This window comes from Globicephala melas, chromosome 14, assembly GCF_963455315.2.
Source record: "Globicephala melas chromosome 14, mGloMel1.2, whole genome shotgun sequence".
NCBI lineage: Eukaryota > Metazoa > Chordata > Mammalia > Artiodactyla > Delphinidae > Globicephala > Globicephala melas.
In genome coordinates, this window is record NC_083327.1 from 82,192,112 (window position 1) to 82,209,800 (window position 17,689).

A 17,689-nucleotide genomic window follows, 5' to 3' on the forward strand; every position below is an offset into this window, starting at 1 on the left:
GGAGTGTACTCAGGAATACATATTTTAGCAGAAGGCCTGGATTGAGACTCTGTTGTCACTTATCAGCTATGCGACATAGGATTTACTTCCAAAACTCCTCCCACTAAGCCTCAGGTGATTTATGTGAGGACCAGGGACAATAACGGTACCTGCCTCACAGGGCTGTTCTGAGCATTAAAGGAGGTGATACCTGTAAACTCACTTAGCAAGAACGACCACTGAGAGGTTTGTTCAGGAGGAGATTTTTCACAGCCCGGCGCGGCTCCAGCAGAATACGGGACTTAGTTGATGGGAATCTCCTATCGCCATGTGCAGCTCAAATGTGGCTTCTATAATCCATGGAAGCTAAGCACCTGGAAACATATGGCTTCTGCAGAAGTGGGCTGCAGCCCTGAGCAGGGTCTCACTTACCAGTCCTACCAAAGACTAGAAACCTGTTATAATGCTGACAGGGATCAGGTCTGAACCAGGGACTGCCTTCTACATCACTACTGTCACGGGCGACCCTCAGTAGGACTGAATTTGAAGGATGGCAAATGCTCTTTCACACAGGTCTCTTCTGCCTGACCTTTTTTCCTCCTTCATTCTCTTTGCTTTCTAGTTACCAAATAGCATGAAAAAAATTCTGCAGTAATTCTGAAATCACACTGATACATAATGGAGGGTTCTTCTTCCAGAATGAAATTAAATGACTTTTGTAATTGGTTTATTAGAGAACCACAAACTTGTTTCCATTCTTCACGAATTTACGGATTCACTTCCACCACAGGGGAAACAAACAGCTAACACAAACTCTAAGGGTGACACCTTTTAAATCTGATTGAGGTTTTCAAATTTATTTAAAATACAGAACTTAAAAATTACAGTTGGTTGGCTCAGGAAAATGACGTTCAGAATTGTTTATCTCTGTGCACCAGATTCAACCTCTCTTCACAGTACACACTTCCTAATCACTACACTGCCTGAGACCCACCAAGCATGTTTTCCAGCACTCGCTAAGCCGGGTTTTCTTCCTTAGTTTATCAAATCCCAATGGAAAAGAGCCAGCTCCATGGCTGAATATAAAGGGCAAGGCATTCACATGCACAATCTGCAATTTGGAACTAAGTTTGTTAAATGACTTAGAGAAATAGTAGAGTTTGGAATGCAAGGTTTACGAGTTCAGACGGAGATAGCAGCCTAACAGGAAGTGAGCTTCCTGCCTTTTGAAATCAGAGGTGGGTGGCCTCCACCCCCTCCTCCACCTACAGCAGGCTTTTCCAGCCTCAGTACTCCTTGATTTGGGTGCTGAGCGCTGTAGGATATTCAGCAGCATCCCCGGCCTCCATACACCACATGGCACTAGCACCACACCTCCGCCTCTGCGCTGTGACAATCCAAAGTGTCTCCAGACATCGTAAAACCACCCCTGGGTAAGAAGCACTAACCTACAGCTATGTAAGAACATTATAGCCATGTGTTCTTGCCTCACACCATATCACTAAAGAGAAAAGTCGGTTTGCATGGAGTGTCAATTAAATTTTATGTAGTCATAGCTACACCCATAAAAGTATAGAACTGGCCTTAAAAATATTACTTTTCTCAGAGGAAAAGAAATATTCCCATTCAGCGAGCTAATGAAAGGCTTGTTCATGAGTAGTTTTGTCAGATGACTCCTGGGATGTTGAGGCAGACATACCAGTCATAGAAAAGATTAAATACTCTTTACTTATGCTTCGTATAGCCAAGACTGATGTATGTTTGGAGAGCAAAATATAGAGGAGACAAGATCAGTAAAAACTTACCTACAATATGCTCTTTTAGTTAGCAACTCAGAGCCAAAATCTTAGCTAGTATTTACTGTGTTTGCTATGTGACATGCACTCTTCAAATTTTATCTCATTTAATTTTTCAGACCCTTTTGAAGAGGTTCAGAGAAGCTGGGGAACTTGCCCAAAGAACAAGGCAATTGTTCTAATTAGAGTGGAACCGGGTTTCAAACCCAGCATTCTTTCTCCAGAGCCTAAGCTCTCCATCACAGTCTCTGTTCATCAGAGGCTGACTCGGTTGGCATCACTGAGCATCACTGAGTGGCTCTAGGGCAAATCAATCTATGCTCAGAAACAAATGTCAATGGAAACTGGGAAATAGGAAAATCAGACATAGTGAGAGACTGGGGGAGGAGAGAAAATTCTGTGCCTTCTGCTAGTCTCATTACAGAACAAGCTTGGTGTAAAACAGACATTGCAAATGGACAAGAAGCAAGCTGTAGTGCTAAGGAAGGCATTCCAATATATTTATGGGAAAATAAACTTAACTAAGCCGAGTTTTCAAGACAAACAAAAGGCTAATTCCACCTATTTAGTACGTATACAAAAAAAAAAAGGTTCAGAGAATGAAGTTTATTTTTTTTTAATTTGCTGAATCAAAATCTCTTTCCATATGGACTTGGTGTTGCAGGAGCCGAAAATATCATTCCAGAAAGCCAGATTAGAGCTGAACACTGACAGTTCTGTGAAAGCTAATGTGTATGATGGGATCATCACACCCCACGCATTTTATCATTTTCCTAGAATACCGTTCTGTATAAATTCTGTAATAAGAGTTACTTGTGATAGAGCCACTCTAGCTATTATCTTACTGATTTTAAAGGACACTTAAGGAAACTTCTGTGGACAATCTTAACTTAAAAGTTCAGTATGGGCATCTAGTCCAGGAGAACATCTTGGCTAGCTCTTCCATGCACAGCTCCCCAAGACGCCTGCACACTGGACTCCATGAAAATGCAGAGGTTTGATTCCTTAGACCCCTGCTAGGAGGACACGTCCATCAACCAGCCAGCATCACACTAGTTTCCTAGCACAGAATTGGAGTGAGACAGCACCCCGTCTCAGTTCAAACATGCAAACCTCTGGAGTAGCAGAGGCTCTAAGAGGGACTGGCAAATCTGGGGGAGATTGCCCATTGCTAATAACACTGAATACCATTTTACAGTTTACCAAGCACCTTTACACAGATTTTATTATTGGACTATCACCCCAACCCTGACAGTCCTTTTAAGTGGGTATTATCAGCGTCACTGGATAAAATGGTAGCTGAGGGGTGAATGACTAGCTTGTAATTAAGTCCCAGTCTGACCTCAATTGTGTTTGCTTTCCGCCTCATCATGCCACCAGGAGACAAAGGAATCAACTCAGTGGGAAAGTCTTCTCAACTCCTTTTCAGTCCAGGCTTTAATTCAGCTATGTGGATCCATTAACCTACGCATTCCTCTTTTGTAGAGGATTACGTTAACTTAGTCAACACAGGTTTATTATGGACATAATTTGAGGTTAACCTTTGAAATGATCACTGGGAAAATATATTTGTAAATGTAACAGCCTTTAAAAATGGGCATAAAAACAATTCAAATTAAGAAAGTCTAGTTGACAACAAAATGTAATTCCACATGCCAGAAGCTCATGGAATTCCAAAAAGCTTAAGATGTTAATATTGATATCAAGTCCTTGAACAGTGAAAAGGCACAATTAAGGAGATACAGAATGTTTGCATTTAAGAATCAGTGAACTATTAATTTACTAGGGTAATTTATGAGTGACACTGTTGATTATTTGTACTGTGGTAAAGTTTTAGGCTGACAATAGTATTTCTTGTAAGGCACGTGGATGCTTCATCTCTTCTCGTGCCTCTTAAACCATATGGGTTTTGAATATGAAATTTTGAAGTTTGTTTCCTAAACTTCTCTTAAGACACATTTTGATTATGTAAATATATTTTGTTTTTTAAAAGTGATCATTTATATCACATATAACAGTAAAAATTTACAGTAGTTTCTACATGAAATCAATATCATGATATTTGCAAAACAATGTGAATGATTAAAACTTGGATTTTCTTTTGCAGCTATTAGCATTGTGACAGGACTTGCATTTTATGTAAGAATGTCCGGGTGTGTAAGGAATATGGTAGTTCAGACTATTTCTGCTCTCAAAACTGTATATTATTCCACTGAATGGAGTAAGTTCTTGGTAATCACATTACAGCAATTACCAGAATAGGCTAAATGTGATTATATTTGTTAATTCTTGTCCAGAAATACGTATCGTACACTCTACTTTCTAATACTGTCCTAAATAACTCTTCTCAGGACTCTCAGGTTCTTTTCATGCCTCTTGTCTATGGCTTGTAGGGAATACAGAGCGGTACCACGTAGATCCCGTTTCAAAGGACTTGCTGCCCAGCTGCGAGGCGTGCGGTCAGCAGGCGCGCCCAGCCCTCAGCTCCTCCAGGATCTGCGTCAGTGACCGTCCAGCAGCAATGCCGTGAGGCTGGGCAAGGCAGGAGCTGAAGGCTCGGTCCGACTCAGCCCTGGGCGCTCTGCAGGCCACACTCACTCCAGAGCGCCCCATGCAGCTGGCCAAACTCGTTCCTTCCCTTTCCCCTTCACAGGCCTTGTTTCTAATGAATAAGTAAAAAAATCTTACACATTAACTTCTGTTTCAATTTCTGCTTCTGAAGAACTCAACCTGCTACATGTCCCCTGTCACAGCTTTTACAGTAGCCACATTTAAGATGTTAAGTCTCTACTAAAATTTCTAAAGCTATCCTATTAAAGAAGTCTTATCCTTCCCAAATATATTTTGGTCACCAAGGCCCAATTTCTTTTACAATCACTTTTTATACAATCATATGCCCACAAAATTCCTCCCGTTAATATCAAAATTCTTTTGCCCTCGAAACTCAAAATATTTCCTCTGAGTGGAGACTTAGGGCCAGATATTCCCGACTGGATTAATGTTTCATTTCTAAAATAACTATTTATGTACATATATTTCCCCAAGGGGAAAAGGATTATTAATAATAATCATTACAACTGATGTGCTGCATTTGAGTAGAGATCTAAAATTTTCAAAGCGTATTCATAGAAATTAACTTACTTGATTTTAACACCACCTCAGGAATTAACCAAGTTTAGGAAATGAAGGTCAAAATAACTGATGTGCCCCAAGTCAGATAATCAAATGCTGGTGGATTCAGGGGGCAAAGCCTGTCCTGATGACCCCCTTCCTGGAGCTGTCTGCACCCGATGGTGCCACCTACACACTTGCACACCTTTTGTGAAGTGTAATGCATCTATTTCTACTTTCTCTGAGGAAATGGGGTAGGGATCGTAAAATCTAGGCTTCAGAAATTAGAACTTTGGAACTCACCATCTGAAGCTGAAATTGCAAGGCTTGACGCACTTAATCCTCACAGTAACTCTGTGAAAACGAGGAGGCACTCTTCTCATCTGGAAAGATGGGGTGAGGAGGAAAGTGCCGCATTTTGGATCCACACAGTCTGTCTTCAAAGAAAGCGCCCAGAACCACTATACCACCCGCCCACCTCAAGAGTCGGGAAGGCCATTGGAGTCAAACTAAAGACCCCACAATCTTAAATATGAAAAAAAAGAGGGAAAATGGGAGAGGAAGAAGGAAGAAGCAGACTAACTCTCCTTTAGCTCTCGGGGATAAATTCTGCAGTAAGGATATAAGAATTTAGGGAATGCTTTAAGACCACTTATGCAATAATACGTGTCTGTAAATAACTCTTGGATTAATGGTCTGTACATATTTCTGTACTTGCGAGCGTGACACAAATAGGAAAAGCCTTCCCCAGAAGAGGTATTCTGAAAGAGATGAGCTTTAAGTTACATGTGAAAGTGAGGTAGAACGGGGATTAGTTACTGTTAGCACAGGGGGCATGCTGGAACAATCAAGGATTGCTGCTCACTGGGGACAGAAAGTCAATCTGTCTTGCTTGGAATAAAGTGTCTTTGTCAGAACAAGGAATCAGTCAGCCTGTGGACGTAAGAAAATCAAATGCCAACCCCTTACCTAGCCGGTAGGCAGGCTGCTTTTCTCATGTTGTTTAGGAACAAAAAGAATAATTCACTTATCATTGGGGATTCTCACTAATGAGCATGGAGAACGATGCAGGGACACCCTGTCATATGCCCTTGTTTGTGTATAACACTAATTATTATTATCTATACTGGGCCCTCCCCAAACCCCAGTGGTTCTAGCATCACAACTTGGGGTTAATCTAGTGAAGAGAGAGACTGATTTGTTATGTGAAATTTTGGGAAACGTTATGATTTCATCTTGCATGCCAGCATTGGAGAATGAGGCTAGCAGCAACTCAGACTGAAGGGTGGAGCTTAATGAAAGTTGAGCCCTCTCTGGATTGCAGCAACTGTCACCATCCCCTCCCATTTCATTCTTTTCCATATTCAAGTTCATATTTATCTCCCAATAAACAGTGACACATGACCTTGGAAAGGAGGAGGGATAGGGTTGCAAGTGTGACTTTTGGGTCTCAGCTCACAGGTGTTTACCTGTAAGAAGTGATGTGCTCGTGTTATATATCCTTCCTATGGCCTCTGGGTGCTCGGGTTACCAAATGTGGAGCCACGGAACCCCTGGTCTCAGAGGCATACATAGGAGGATGATATGACAAGATACACCCAAGACAATCCCAGTATTTGCTTTTGTCTGTGCATCCTGTCTGATTTAGCGTTTATTCTAGATTTGTCATTATTCAAAGTAGTAGTATTATTATCAGCTACATTCAGTAAGCTGGACTGGTTTGGGTACACATACACACGTATTTCTGTGTTCTCTGCCACTGTCTCATCTAGAGCATGTGAAGTACATGTGTCCATCTGTGCTGGGACTGGTCTGAAGTCTGAGAGATGCACAAAGCCACCAGGCCAACAGTTGGTGGGATCAATGGAAATTGTAGGAATTTATAGGTTCACTCTACATGAAGTATGTGCAGATAGAAGACAGACAGTACAGAGACCACGGAAAAGTCGTCAGAAGGCTTCTGCTGCAGGGCTTTTTGTCACTTATTAATTACAAATCTAGAACAACTGTTTACTGTGATTGTTGGTATCAGTTACTTATTTTGGAATAAACCCTTCCAACAGTAATATGTTAAAAGAAGTAGTTTAATAGGTTAATATGTTAAAAGAAGTACATGTTAAGTACATAAGATTCTAATACTAATGCCAATGTGTGGAGGCTTCCCACCACCACCAAACAATGATCCGACACCAGCTGAGGGACCTGCAGTTCGTTTCTGACACTATCTACCAGGGGATAGCATCAGGTTCTGCAAATTAAGTGTTCAGCCTTACAAAACTACCCCCTCCCACCTTCAGATGCCAACTGCAACTCCAGGTTGTCACCTGGGATTCTGACCCACTGTTATAGATTGGAAGTTCCATGACCCCTCCTTCAGTTTCAATAATTTGCTAGAGTGGCTCACGGAACTCAGAGAAATATTTTACATACTAGATTACCAGTTTATTATGAAAGGATAGAACTCAGAACAGCCAGGTGGAAGAGAGGCAAAGGCAAGGTATGTGGGAAAGTTGGAACTGAAAGTTCCAACCCTCTAATCAGAAGGTTGGTTCCCCCGGCAACCAGCCCCCATTCTCAGGTGCAACCCAAAGTAACCTCCTTAACATAATGAAAGGCACCATTGTTGCTCTCAGCACTTAGGAAATTCCAAAGGTTTTAGGGGCTCTGATGGGGGACAGAGAACAAATATTTCTTATTATAAATCACAATATTGCAGTACAGAATTTCTATTTCTCAAGAAAGTTAATGATGACTATTTAAGTTGCCTAAGTATTAGTCAACATTTTCTATCTACCAGAGGGGCTTTTAAAATATCACTGACCAGACAAAGACTAGAGACACAAACCTACTGAAGAAGCATCAGCATCTACTACAAAGTCTGTAGTTATTTTAAGAATACTATGCACAAAGAATTCAATTTCATACATGCAGCTCTGAAGGTACATTTACATGTTATTCAGTGAAGTGTGACTTTTCATTTAGATCAAATGACTAAGTTAATTTACTCAGTTTTGATTCCAAGTTTTATTGTGCATATACAAAAAGTTAAGTGATAGCTGTCAGTGTTAGCTTGCTTAGCAGAAGAACTTCATAAGGAGTTAAACTGAATAGTTTTCTGTCAGTGTCACTGTCTAATAAAAATGGAAAACCTGTTAAATCCAATAATTGTTCCGTTTTTCTTTTCACATAATTCATTGACTCAAAGTAAAGAGTTTGGAAATTTATTCTCTTGATGGTGAAATATCTGAATTTATTGTGAATTCTAGTGCAAATTCAGTTTAAAAGTTACACACTGAATATGTTCTTAAAGTGATGATGTGAATATATATTTCAGTGGAATACAGCCTTATGGTTAAAAACAACGTCCTTATTAAATTTAGGAATGTGTGGAACATGCTTGGAAGTAATCATGGGATGCATCTAACTCATAATTGTGTTCAAACAAGCTGTGATATTCTACCAATCAAGGCAGAAGCTGTAGTTGTTAAAATTTACAAATATTTTTATAAAGACAGTAACTGAACCACAAAATTGTGACAAAACAGACTTTGGATACAAAAGCATCTCTGTTGTCTCTCTACAGCTCATTATCAGTCCAACTTTTAGGCAAGTTTCAGCCTTGAAAAAACTACTTTGTAAATCAAGTCTAGTGTCAACTGAAGGGTGGCAAAATATGCCAACCCAAAATGTGTCACTTTGGCATAAGAATTATTTTGAGCTGAAGCCGATTGAGAGGGAGCAGACATAAGAAAAGCTCTCTGCCCTCCCTTATTTGCCTAGAAGCAGGACGAACATTTGTCAATGTATCCCCCTCTCCTCTCTATCAAGGACAGAAGTTAATCACTGGAGACAACTTTAGACACTTATCAGCCCAGAGGGCACCAGAGGAGTCTATACAGCAAACTTTACTAACTAGTCCTTACCTTTCATTAGTTCCACCATATATTCACCCTCCCACAATCTGTTCCCGTAGAAGTTCAATGTCTTTTTCCTTTGTCTTGTCACTTCTCCACAAATTCATTGTTCTTCAGCTAAGGGGCTACAGAAGCCCAAGTTCTAACCATCTGTTTGAGTTACTCATCTCTGGGTACTCCCATGTGTATGTGTGTTGCATGTGCTAATAAATTTCTTTCTTTTCTTTTTATTGTGTCTTTTGTCAGAACCCCAGCTGGAGAACCTAGAAGGGTAGAAGGAAAGTACTTTTTTTCCTCCCCTACACTACAATAGTACTAACTACTTTACAAGAGTCTTCTAAATTTGTTTGCATTTTGTTCAAAATCAATTAGCAATCGTTAATCAAAGTATTCAACTAATGAATGTCCCAAATCTTCAGCTTTTGAAGCCTCAAGTAACAAAAAATCACTGGAAAAGGTTTGCGAGAAGACATTGAAACTAATCCTTGTAAAAGTAGGGGGGAAACTGATAAGATTAAATGATGAGAACTCAAATGATATACTGGATTTCCATTCTGAAATCTATAACTGAACTTTTGGAATATTTCAATTGGTGGGAAGAATTTTTCAGTGAAACTCCTATTTTTAATTTGTAGTTTCCATATTGATATCACAAAGAAGTGGAATTGAGAAAACTGACTTTGCTGCATCTAAATGTGGTAGAACTTTCAAAATATGCATAAATAAAAATAACTTATTTGGCAAGTTCTGTTTTGTAAAAATGCTTGTCAAAGAAAGGTTCTCTGAGTAGAGCAAAAAACAGTACTTGGGATAATATTCTGTCAGAAATATTTGCTCATTTTAATTAAAAACATGTTAGAATTGAGATTACTTTATCAAAATCTTCTCTGAGCTTGCTGCCAGTAGAGGTAGGTTTCCTCAGTTAAAATATTATGATCTGTAGAGAAACATCCATTGGAGGCATTTAACAATTTTAAATGTTTTAGTCACACTACAACTGAAGAAGACTTTAGGCACCTGTTTTTTTTTAGTTAAAAAAAATACAAACATACATTTTAAACAAAATCGCTCAGGAGAAGGAACTGGATGGAGACGGGTAATGACAGCACCAGGTGTCAGAGTTTAGTTTTGGGGTCAAGGGTCAAGGTTCTTTCCAGGGTGACATGAAAGGAGGAAGGGCTTCAGCATAGCAGGTAATGTCAGTATCTAGCTGGCTGGATGTAAGATAGCAAATTATCCTATGTGTTTTTAAAATGTTGGTCAAGTGAAAAAAATCACTGGGAAATCTTGGCCTAAAGAGCTAAGTTTGGGTCCCTGTTTCATAGCAATGACACCGAGAATGCACTGAAGTTGCAATGTCAAGGTCTGCCTTGCCTGGATGAGCCCATCTCCACCACACTACTCATCTACAAGCCTGTGCAGCTGGCACTGGCTCTCCCTGCATCCGACTTAAAAACATGTTTATCTCAGCTTGAAGCCCCTGAAACAGTTCCTTGAGTCACAGATGAGCTCAATAAATATCTGCTGCATGAACAGATTGACTTTTAAGTTCTCTCTATAAGAGAAGGAGGCATTAAAGACAATAGACTTCTGAATAAAATTGCTTTGCCCATGATATTGATATTATAGGATGCTGCCTTCTGTGTTCACACTTCTGCACATCAATGTGTGGGTGTGATGGTGTAAGGACTGTCACAACAGCACATGAAGCAGCCCTTAGTGCTGTGAAAATCTACGTCTAGACCTAGAAACCCTTGAAATTCCATTCCCAGTGTACTTCAGATGCCAAAATTGAGGCCATGTTTTCTTTGACATAGAATTTGTCAAATTAACAAGAAACAGAATCAACACATCATGACCCTTACTTCAATAAATAACTTGTCTGCTCTGCACGTTATTGAGACGATTGCTTATTTGGTTGCAAATAGCTCTACAAGCTGTGAAGCCACAAAGGACAAATCTGCAAATACCTAATTCTAAATGTCATGGGAAACAAGAACTATGTAGATGATGTATATAGAGGGTGAGGTAGACGATATCATTGCTTACCAATAAGAAATATCCCAGCAGTTTAAATTTTCTGAGGATAAGAATCAGTGCAAATATTATTTGCAATACACATAATTTCTTTCCCTCCACAAGTTTATAATGAATTGCTAATTATAAGGATAAAGTTGCAATTAAAAGCAAATGCACAAGTCACTTACAATATTTTTCTAAGCAAAATTAGCTCTTTAAAGACTCTGTGGGCATTTATTTCCAATGAAAATGGACCTTAAAAGTAATGGTCGGCTGTCACCAAAGTCCTAGTGAGGGCCACTTGGATGCTTTAGGAATACAGCCGCTTCTTAACATCCACCATCAGAAAATGAACTGCTTAAAATCCAGACGGTTACAACATGGAAGGTTGACCTTAATAGATACGAAATTGGTCCAGAAGGATTTGCAATATTGTCCTAGTAGTGCCAGCGGGGGCTGCTGTGCACCTGCAGCGACGGTTAAATGAAAAGGTGAGGCTTATGAATTTCATGCACAAGCACCTGTAACATCTCCAGGAAACCCCGCTGATGCAGCCACTTGGATCTGAAATCTACAGGGTTCACTGCAGGAGAAATGAAGGTCACTGACTGACATGGCTCACATTTCAAAGTCTCAATGTTGATAAAATACTTCTTCTGTTTTTATAAGTAACTGACCCCAAACAATACAGCTGGGTAATCTATCTCCTACTAGTAGGACTCTGCAATTTGCCTTTCTCCCTTATTTCTAATAGTGCCTTAAAACTCTCTACTGATTTCTGATTAATTTATTTTGTTTAACTCAGTTTGGACAATTCCATTAGATTCAGAAGGGATTTTTAAAAGTAGAGAGTTCCACACAAAAAGAATTTGTTTTCTGTTTGTCACACTGAATAAAACAGGTTTACTTTAATCCAAACCAGCAAATATTTATGTAAATCTCTTGGATGCAAAGACTTGTGCAGGACATTGTATCAATAGCATCAGTCAGGTTTGCACATCAGTCAAGCTTGGACCTCATCCTTCTAGCAACCTACAACTCAGAGTGGACAGGCATGTATACAGCTGTTTTCTTCAACTCTTACTGGTGTTTAAATTGTCTTTGTATTTCACTTTACTGCTAGTATTTTCCTTTTCACATGCAATCCTACCTTCCAACCTCACCAGATAGCTTGCCTTTTACTGTCCAGAGAAAACTGGGACGATGCAGGGGGTAAGGTGTGATGAGAGAAAAACAAACAGGCTTGATGTGTAGGTTGGTTCAGCCAGTTCCTCATGGTAAGACCAGGTGTAATTTTTTAAATGTCTTAGCCTCAACTTCTTCATACGTAAGATAGACGTTCAAAGAATTTGAAATTAAAGAATTACAAGTCATTAAGCACCACCTTCGAATTTCAAAGGAGGCAATGCAATTGCCTTAATGTAAGGCTTTACCCACATGAAGGATTCTCCTTTCTGGAAGGGTTTATAGCAGCTCTCCCTCAAGACTGGATCAGACTGAGGTGTGCCACACTTTTTCAGGAAAGAATCTCACAGCTTAAGTAGAGAGATCTTACTCCAATGGGGTCTGGGCACAGTGTGAAGTTACTCGTTTCAAGCTAGAAGACATATCTTTGAAGTTTCCTCTTTCATCTTAAAAAGTTATGATATTCCATTCTACTATAGAAGGTACTCCTGTTTATTCTACTATCAATTTGGTATTCTGATTTACCTTTCTCTAGAATGCTATGTAAGATGGACACTCCAAGATACTCCCATACTTAAAGGGAAGTATTTTTTGTTCCTGGCATGTTACATTACCTAGGAGTATACATACTATTTGGGTCAGATAGGAGAAATATATAGATCTGTATGCTCAAAGAATATCACTGCTGCTATGACACAAACACACACACACAATTTCAAGGATTTTTCCATTACAGAAATAAAGCCACTTACTGAAAAAGTCTCTGTGATGACCTAGATGGGTGGGGTGGGGGAGGGTGGGAGGGAGGTCCAAGAGGGAGGGGATATATGTACACATACAGCTCATTCACGTCACTGTATAGCAGAAACTGACACAACATTGTAAAGCAATTACACTCCAATAAAAAAAAAGATTTCAGTTAAATCCTATGTGAGTATACCTGTAGTCTCTCACAATGCTCTTCAGAGCCTGATGATGAATCAAATCATACGTTTCCATCTGACACCAAAATGTCAAGAAAGGGTAAAGCTGATAGAAGATAGCCATTAAGCAACATAAAAGGAACTTCTATATAGAATTTACAAGAGAAGCGTAGACATAACAAATGCATTCAAAGGGAACATAACTAAGATACCCATTTCTCATCTCTCTTTGTTAAATCAACAAATGAATTCATAGCAAAATACTATCAAATCATAGTCAAATCACTCTCCTCCAGGAACACCAAGAACAAGTCCAAACAGACTTTCAGATAAACCTTTACTAATCTCCAAGCCCAAGTAAATCTTTTAAGTGTGCAATCCAAGGCATTGCTCCAGTAGGCTGAATGAAACTTAACACAAATTTGAAAGCAAGAAAATTATTTAAAAACACTTATATCAAACAACAATGACATCGAAAACATAAGACTTTATTGGAAGAGGTAAGGAAAATTACAACGTATAGTGCTTCTTAGATTTAATGTCCTACTGGGAAGTGGACTATAGAACATGTTCTGGAAGGTGAAATTTTGACTATAAACATGGTTGTTTTTTAGTCTGTCTTCGGTTTTGGAAACCAGGAATAATGAATAAAGGTGAAAAGTACAGGGACACACTAGGCAGCTTTAGAAGAAGCAAAGCTAGGGAAGGAGGGTGGTGATTTTTTTCTTTTTGCCAAATGATATCATGGTAATAATTTTTCTATTTTGTTATGTTTTCAAATTTTATATTTTTAAATTTTAAGAAGGCTCATTCTGTAAAGTAAGATTCACGGTGCAGAAATACTGTTTTCCCCTGAAGCTACCTGATATCAGGGTGAGCCCCAAGATATACACACTGGTTGGGGAAGGAATACGATCTTACTTTGGCATTGCCCGTGTCATTTTTTTGTGGCTGAATATTGTTATTCCTGAGTGCAATTGAGGTATCCAGGGATGTGTTGAACCTTTCTGATATAATTTCTATTGTAAATACTTAACAGCACAGCTATTATACCTTCAAGTGCTGTAATTTCTGGTTTTGGCTCAAGTTTTTGCTTTTGGCTCGATTCACTATTTACTCATAAACCTAAGACTATCAACTGATAACCTCAATTGGATGAAGATCAAGCCACTACTGTAAATAAGGAGTGGGGACCGCAAGGCTGGATGGCAGATGGGAACCTGATGGCTCACACAAAACCTCAGGACGTTTTAGCCCTCAAATAGTTTGCTTTTATCTTTAAGAGACAGGAAAATATTTTATATACAATATAAACTCAAAAGACACAAATCACATACCTGAATTAAAATTTAAGCCTAACATCTGGAAATGAATAGCACATTTATCTTATACATTTTTCTACATATTACAACCACATATGTGTCATTTGGAGGCCAGTATCATTGAAAACCTCATTTTTTATTTCTGCATCTGTCAGAAGACAGGACCACAAACAAGTGCTTTCTCAAATGATACTATTGATTTATAGGCTGTGAACAAGGACTGTTTCTACCTTTTGCAGTTCTTCAGAACCAGTCAGAGCCTTACAGTTTACCTACTTCAATTCTTGGATTTTATAAGGAAACTGAAGGCTTAAGAGATTGTTACATTGCTAGATCAAAAAATTAGCTTAATGGCATTGGAGTTCCTTGAATATGTTATTATACACTTGTAAAGGATCATTAAAAGAAAGAATTATTATTAAGAAGGTAGATGAAAAATGCCAATCTCTTTTTATACAAAAGTACATGTTTGTAAGCACAAAATAAATAAAATTCGTACCTTGCTACCAATTCTCTACAAACTATTTCAGAGAACAGAAGCAGGATAAATGCTTCCTAATTCATTCTAGGAGGCCAGCATTACCTTAATATCAAAACCAGACAAAGGCAATAAAAGAAAACTACAGACAAATATCTCTCATGAACATAGAAGAAAAATCCTCAACAAAATATAGCAAATCAAATCTAAAAATGTATAAAAAGTATTATACACAATGGCCAAATGGGATTTATCCTAGAGTTTACAAGGCAGATTCAACACTGAAAAATTAATTAATGTAATCCATTACATCAACAGACTAAAAAGAAAAATCACATGATAATATCAATAGATGCAGAAAAAAAATCTGACAAAGTCTAACATGCATTCATGATAAACACTTTCAGTAAAGTAGGAATAAGAGGGGGACTCCCCAAACTTGATAAACTCTATCAACAAAATATCTACAACTAATGTCATACTTAATGTAAGAAACTTGAACTTTCCCACTAAGATCAGGTACAAGACAAGGATGTGCTCTCTCACTATTCCTTTCGAAATCATACTGTAAGTCCTAGCTAATGAAATAAGGCAAAAAAAGGAAATAAAGGTATACAGATTGGAAAGGAAGACAAAAAACTGTCTTTGTTCACAGATGACATGATCATCTATGCAGAAAATACAAAAGAATCGACAAAAAAATCCTGGAAATCATAAGCACTTATAGCAAGGTTGCAAGGTACAAGGTTAATATGCAAAAGTCAAGTGCCTTCCTATATACCAAGAATGAATATGTGCAATTTGAAATAAAAACACCATTTACATTGGCCCCTGAAATTTGAAGTACTTAGGTATAAATCTAACAAAATATGAAATAAGACTTGTATGAAGAAAACTACAAAACTCTGATTGATGAAATCAAAGAAGAACTAAATAAATGGAGGTATTCCATGTTTGTGGGTAGGAAGACTCAATATTACCAGGTTGTGGGTTCCTCCCAAATCAATGTATACATGCAATGAAATTCCAATCAAAATCCCAGCATTATTTTACAGATATCAACAAATTGATTTTAAAGTTTAATTGGAGAGGAAAAGACCCAAAACAGTCAACACAATATTGAATGAAAAAGCAAAGCTGGACTGACATTACCTGACTTCAAGACTTACTATGAAGCTATAGTAATCAAGACAGTGTAGTGTTGGGGAAAGAACAGACATAGAGATCAGTGGAACAGAACAGAGGGCCCAGAAATAGACCCTGATCTTTGACAAAAGAACAAAGGCAATACAATGGAGCAAAGATATTCTTTCCAACAAACAATGCTGGAAAAATGGGACATCTACATGCAAAAATGGACCTAGACACAGACCTTACACCCTTCAGAAAAATTAACTCAAAATGGATCACAGACCTACATATAAAACACAAAACCATAAGACTCTTAGAAGATGATATAGGAGAAAACCTAGATGACCTTGGTCATGGCACAACTTTTTAGATACAACACCACAGCCATAAGGCATAAAAGAAATAATTGATAAGCTGGACTTCATTAAAATTCAGAACTTTTGCTGTACAAAAGACAATGTCAAGATTATGAGAAGACAAGCCACAGACTGAGAGAAAACATTTGCAAAACACACATCTGATAAAGGACTTATCCAAAATATACCAAAAACACTTACAACTAAACAAAAAGAAAACAAACAATCTAATTAAAAAATGGGCCAAAGGCCACAACAGACACCTCACCAAAGAAGACATACAGACAGCAAATAAGCATATAAAAAGATGTTCCACATCATATGTCATCAGGGAAGTGCAAATTAAAGCAACAATATGATAGAATCTTAGGTACCTATAAAAATGTGTTTTCATGTAATATTCCATGACACGGAAATCTTATCATGCTACCATGTTAAATGGAAAAAGCCACATACAAAACTCTATATACAATACAATTACATATAGAACACACACGTATGTACACACACACACACACACACACACACACACACACACGCACCATACAGACATGCAAATGTTCAGGCATACCCAAGATACTGGAAAGAATTAAACCAAAATCTTATTAACCATGAGGATAGAATTTCTAACACTTTAAGTTAATTATTTCTAAAATAAAAAATAAAGCATTAACAAGAAAAAAACACAACAATCAGCAAAATACAAATGCAGAATATTGGGGTGTCCTCATGCAGGCTTTAATGACATCCCTATGCATGAATCTGTCAACATAAGGAGAAATAGTCATTTTCTCTAACCTACAGAGAGGGCATTCCTCTGCTGCCTGATATGAGAGGGGGCCTTATTCAATCAAGTGGTTAGTTACACATACGCACTTAAATCTAACTGTGTATGAATACAGTAGCTTTTATTTATAAAACCCCCAAAAAATAATGACAGGAAAATTTTTCTTGCAGGAGACAATATTATTTTTCCAGCAATTGTCACCTTGTGTATCTGGGAGGTGGTTCATTTCCTTAGAAAGATGTTGTGAGTTATTAATATAAAGGTCACAGCTTAACAGCAGGAAACACAGAGGCAATGCTCCTAGTAAGATAATATGATCAACACTACATATTTTAACGCCATCTTTATCAACTTTAATGGAAGGTTCTAAAATACTGGCTGGTGGGCTGCATTCTGACTTATAGAAAAATGTTTCTGATTCCTCCTTTGAAAAATTAAAAAGTGACTTTAATTACCTATTGTTTTCAGAGACGTTGAGAAAGCCACATGTTGAGAGTGACAGTGTTTTCAGATCCTTACCTGATGTCCATACATGTTATGCAGGTGATGTCTCGACTATTTGTTGTGATCAGGTTCAAAGCTACTGATGTTTCCTTGTCAGAGGTCGGGTGTGCTCCACATTTAAAGAAAAATTCCTGAAAGAATGAGAAATACGATCACTGACATGGAATCCGGCTGGCCATTTCCC

At 38.2% G+C, this 17,689-nt stretch overlaps 1 protein-coding gene across 11 annotated transcripts in view; it reads right to left on the reverse strand.

Annotated features, from left to right (window-relative positions):
• Positions 1-17,689, reverse strand: part of AGPAT4 (1-acylglycerol-3-phosphate O-acyltransferase 4) — a 1,427,829-nt gene that overhangs the window by 681,734 nt on the left and 728,406 nt on the right. For all 11 annotated transcript variants that reach the window (XR_004038703.3, XR_009558681.1, XR_009558682.1 and 8 more), the window contains exon 6: positions 17,521-17,636. Coding sequence is in view for 7 of the 11 variants with exons in the window: in XM_030852990.3 (XP_030708850.1) it covers positions 17,521-17,636 (116 nt within the window). In the remaining 4 variants the exon portion in view is untranslated. The remainder of the gene's footprint in view (positions 1-17,520; positions 17,637-17,689) is intronic.